The sequence below is a fragment of the Oncorhynchus clarkii genome, chromosome 9 (assembly GCF_045791955.1).
Source record: "Oncorhynchus clarkii lewisi isolate Uvic-CL-2024 chromosome 9, UVic_Ocla_1.0, whole genome shotgun sequence".
In the NCBI taxonomy this organism is placed as follows: domain Eukaryota; kingdom Metazoa; phylum Chordata; class Actinopteri; order Salmoniformes; family Salmonidae; genus Oncorhynchus; species Oncorhynchus clarkii.
Genome location: NC_092155.1, coordinates 26,174,772 through 26,180,109, shown reverse-complemented (window position 1 = coordinate 26,180,109; position 5,338 = coordinate 26,174,772). Strand labels below are relative to the sequence as shown.

The 5,338-nt window shown below is 41.0% G+C and overlaps 1 protein-coding gene across 2 annotated transcripts; it reads right to left on the bottom strand.

The window, feature by feature from the left end:
• Positions 1-3,450: 3,450 nt before the first annotated feature.
• LOC139417188 (alpha-2 adrenergic receptor-like) lies at positions 3,451-4,966 on the bottom strand. Of its 2 annotated transcripts, XM_071166433.1 has the most exons (2): positions 4,142-4,966; positions 3,451-4,069 (listed from the first exon to the last, which is right to left on the bottom strand). In XM_071166433.1, exons 1-2 carry the CDS (start codon positions 4,875-4,877, stop codon positions 3,579-3,581), a joined length of 1,227 nt encoding a protein of 408 aa, XP_071022534.1. In that variant the 5' UTR covers positions 4,878-4,966; the 3' UTR covers positions 3,451-3,578. The 2 variants fall into 2 exon arrangements, with proteins under 2 accessions (XP_071022534.1, XP_071022533.1); XM_071166432.1 differs by having other exon boundaries at positions 3,451-4,966.
• Between the last annotated feature and the right edge of the window lie 372 nt (positions 4,967-5,338).

The following is a 5,338-nucleotide window of genomic DNA, read 5'->3' as shown; positions in this document are numbered from 1 at the left end:
GTGCATAAAAAATAATTGTATTTAAGGTCATATACTTATTGAGTCATGAAAGGGGAAGACATCACAAAACAGTTCTTAGATCTGGGACTTTTCATCTCAAAACTATGCATTTTGCAGGTAGAACCTTATAGTCTCAAATCCTTGATCATTCATTGTGTGTTGCTGTTTTTGTCTTGTACTACAAAAACCTCAATGGGAGGGGTATTTCACAAAAATTACAAACTTACCACATTTTATTGATAACTAGCTAGGAGTTTACGGACTTTGGGTGTCAGAGACCAGACAAATATATCAGTTTACTCATCCAGAGCTAAACCTTTTAGTTATCCATAGGATATAGTGTATTTGTCATTTTAGGGAAATATCACTTTTTTAAGCTGCACAATGCAGAAATCGCTTGCCATTTCCTGGTTGCTAAAACTCTAATTGTTAGCCTAATTTCAGTTTATGTGACAAAATAAAATGGTACAGTGTAGAGAATCATTGTACCATCTAAACCGCTGTGAGCAAAACTCAGCAAAACTTAAGAATGGGTAGCATAGAAATAGAGCACATGCATCAGATCTACCCGTTCTTAGACTTGCTTTGAATTAGAATGATAGATTTATAACTCACATTTCTATGTGCATTTGGTCAGGTCGCCCAAAAAGTTACATATTGCTACTTTAACAAATGAACATTAATTTATATATTTGATGATGTGATTGGAAAGACATATTCTCTTTATCTAATCATTAAAGGTCTGTACTTTTCTATTTAAATTGAAATAATGGTAACATTCTGTGACTGATAGAACCTTTGTCCTAAGTCTCGTAATGTCAAATTCACTCAGGGTGAATCACAAATAATTTAAGTCACTCTGTCTCGGTCCCGTGTTTTAAGTGCTTTCTCCTTTTTATTTGACACAATGTTAGTACTACCCAAATATGCCAATAAATAGCCAAAGGAACCCTGCAGGGTGGCGTTGAAATAAAAATCTGTCTGACCTTTATAAAGCAAGCGATTGAATAACTGTTTACTCTGAGCTCTGACACCAGTGGAACATTAAATGGCACTTTTGTATTTGACAGAGTGAGATGCAATGACAAAGCAGGTTTTCTAATGCATTAGAGATCAAACAGGAACTGAACTGGGTGCATGCTGTTGGTTGTACTCCCTTGTAACAGTCCTCTGCATCACAGATGGGCATGTTGCCTAGTAGCTTCCCTCGTGGTTATGTGGGGAAACCCATCCTTTACACAGAAAGTCCACGTGTCCACTGCACTCACACTGCTAGACTGATCAAAATGGAAAATCTACAAAGGAAATTATGTTAAAGGGCTAACAGAATTCCTTTAAAATGCCTACAGTATATCAACATCATCTATGTAACTGTTTTGTTTTACTGATAGTAAACAAAGCAACCCTTGAAACGTCTGTCTACACATGTTGACATGTGCGATTACACTATATCCGCAGCATATGGTAACTGGAACAAACACAAAAGATGTAGACCATTTCAAAGAGCATTTACATTGGCACCCCAAACACAGAAGCAGTTTAACATGGAGTAAAGATCCACAACAAGAGTTAGTTGGATTCAGTTTCACCTCGCTGATGAAAGAGGCGGTGGGGAATATTGGCTTATCTCCTCTCAGCCACAAGTGACACCAAACCTTTTTGTGCTAAAAGGTCACATACTGTACACCCTGGTACTGACATGGCCAGTCTTTGCCAGGAGGACAAATCCTTTGGTTGAACCCATCACTGCAGCTTTGATCAATTTCACAGTTAAATTCAGAAGGTGTTGCCAATAAACTTACCAGGGATCTTTGGGGCTACTTAGTAAAACAAACAGGCTGTGTCACAATACTCTTGAATACTTTCTTGTTTCATTCCCTTTGTGAAAGGATACTAATCTGAATGTTGTGGATTGATAAAGGGAAACATAGGTAGCATCCCAATTCTCCACACTTCTCCCAAATTCTACTGCATGACTGGAAGTGTGCAAGAGCACACTTTGGGAGAAGGGTGGATAATCGGTACGCAGACATGGTGAGAACACCTCCAAGCCAGTCAGTGGGATGGGTGGGATTTCGGACGTGATAGATGGTCTTGATCAGGATTGCCACAATGGAATTGCTTCCCATTGAAGAAAATATTTAGGCAGCTAAGTAGCTACAGATGATATTTTTCCAGGAAGCTTCTGCAGGGCTATTTTAACAATTTACCCTTTAGCATTCCCTAACTATATTTGACATGAATTTTAAATAATTTGACAATGCCCAAATGATTGTCTATAAATAAAAATGACTGTGTAAATGCATGGTTGTCCTTGAGCTGTTCCTTTGACATGCTTAAAACGTAAATATCCTGTTTGAAATACCATCTGAGGGACAAATGGGTTGCCTGACATCTTAGAGAGTGCACTTTGGACAGTGATTGGTGGTGGCAGTGCAGACTATCTCCAAATCCCTTAATCACTCAAGCAAAAGCACATGTCCATCCTTGTCAGAGTGCTCCACTGTGTATATGTCAGAACTCCAACATTACAATAGAGCTTACATAATATTTCTTCAGCGTTTATTTTGCATGACAGCCCACTACTTTAAGCATACGAAACTGCACCACTTGCAAAACAAAATACTAAATATGCTAAATAATTACACAGAAACAGTCCACAAGGGAGGTAGTGTATTAAAATAAACACTATGTTTTATTCTTAAATATTTATTAGTCAGCATCCAAGGTGAAAAATAAAGAGGCTTTCTTACTATTAAGTATTAATAACAGGTCCAACCGTAGCCCATATTTTTAAAATGTATAGAGCAGGGCTCTCCAACCCTGTACCTGGAGAGCTACCATCATGTAGATTTTCGCTTCAACCCTAATCTACTGTAGCACACCTGATTCTAATAATTAGCTTGTTGGTAAAAAAAAAATGAATCAGGTTAGTTACAACTGGGCTTGGAGCAAAAAAAACAAAGCAAGGGGTAGTTATCCAGAAACAGGGTTGGACAGCCCAGGTATAGTCACCCCTCAACACCTCAACCACTTGTAATCCGTAGGGAAAGCATTACCCATGAAAACATGCAGTATTTTGGATTAAACTGCAGATGCGCCAGGCTAGCTCCCCTGTGTTTTTTGCATTAGCATGATCAACCTGGAAATGCTACCTGCTGTCACTTTGTTTGTAAAGGACTCAGGAGTACTGGATATCTAACATGACATTGAGTTAAAGCCTTGCGACACACTTCAGTACATCTAATTCTGGGAACCACTAAGCACACACTAAACGTGGATGGAAAATATGAAGGCCGGTAAGAGAAACAAGTAGGTTAAAAGCACTAGAGAGTTGCCTGTGAGGGGATATGAAGACGTAGTTCAGTATTATGCTCTGACTCAATTGAGTTACAGCATGACAATGTGTCTGTCCACTGTAAGTACAGTATGCACATTGCATTGTTCCATGGGCCAAATTTAAAAAAATGTCTGCTTTCACATTGATATTCCCATGGTAAATTTCATACATTTATGCTATTGACATTGTCACCTCAAGGGATATTTAGTCCTGGCTTGTCCCTCTTGTTATTACATATCTAGAAGGATTTTTTCCAAGACTTGCAAAGGATTTTCTGAAAGGCGCGCCGGAAATCCTGGTTGAAGATAGTGTAGATGGCGGGGTTGAGGGAGCTGTTACAGTAACCGATCCAGAAGAAGAACTTAAAGAGGGGATCAGGGATCTTACAGGGGTCCCCGCACACTCCGTGCAGGCAGTAGCTGAAGAAGAATGGGAACCAGCACACCACAAACACTCCCATGACCACCGCCAGCACAAAGGTGAATCTCTTCTCCCTGGCCTGGGATACCTTTTTCCTGGACGCAGAGCTCCTCCTCCTCTTCTTCCTCCTGGAAGCGAACAGGTCCATGGATTTGTTGCTGGCTCTGGAGATTCGGCTGGAGTGTTTGGAGATGGCGCTGTTCTTCCGGCTGGCTCTCTTGGCCCTCTTATGGTTCAGGTCTTGAGGTTTGGGGTGACCTTTGCCCTCTGAGGAGGAGCTCTCCTCCAGGTCCACCTCGTCTTGGACCCCTGTTGTCCTCATGCTGGTGGGTGTGGAAGGGCACTGCCAGTGCCCGTTCTCTTTGTCCCCGTTGATTTTGCACGAGGTGGCTTTGCTTAACCCATTCTCAGTCATTGTAGGTTCACCAGGACCATGTTTTTTCTCCGACATGCCCCTGGTCCTTGTCTTGGCCACTTGGTATATTCTAATGTATACTAATATCATGATTAGGCAAGGAGCAAAGAATGACGCAATGCTAGAGGAAAGGATGTACCAAGTGTCATTGTTCAGCTCACATCCTGGGTACTGAGAGTTATCATTGTTCTTGTCTATTGATATTAACGGAGGAGAAGATATCATCGCAGATATAAGCCATACAATGACGATAATACATTTCACTCGCTTAGGAGTCCGTTTGAGATTGTATTCAACAGCTTGCGTAACGGACCAGTAACGGTCCAAACTGATTGCACACAGATGGACAATGGACGAAGTGCAAAATAAGACATCTAAAGCAAGGTAAATTCCACACCAAACTTTCCCGAAATACCAATAGCCCATAAGTTCGTTTGCCAGAGAAAAAGGCATCACCAAAGTGGCGACCAGAATGTCTGCTGTGGCTAAGGAAACCAAAAACAGGTTCTGGGGTGCTTTCAGTGCCCGGCTTGTTAACACCGCAATTACAACCAGGACGTTACCGACCACTGTAAACAAAATAAGACAACTTACAAGTGCTGCAAGACTCGCTATAGTAGCCAAAGTATATGGACTTTCTGATGAGGAATTTAAATTGAAAACTGGGAACGCGTCAACTCCGCTTGAATTAAACGATCCCATCCCGTCTATGTGGTTAGTGTTATTCCAGAATGGTCGATTCAAGGAGAAGTAGTCATTTTATGCATATAGAGTCCATCAGAAAATATCAGGTCCAAGATAAATAGGCAGTATTGACATTGCCAAAATGAAAATGCACACAATGGTGAAGGAATGGATTAAATGCCATCTCCCGAATTAGATGCCAAATAAGACTTCTTCAAAGAGAAAATCACCAAACATATATCTGGTTAATTGACTAAACGAAGATGCCACCTTGCCTTGTACATAAACACTGTTATAGCATGACAGGCAACCCTTCTCCATCGGCTGCTGCCTCCCTCTCAGCGCTCCGCGACATCAGAAAGCTGTCTCAGTCAGTGCCCATGTGTTGTTCACTTACAACTAACTGATTTCTGCCCCGCCCCAACACAGTGCATGATTTTCTTGGTAACTGTTACCTCATTGAATTACAGTATGCAAAA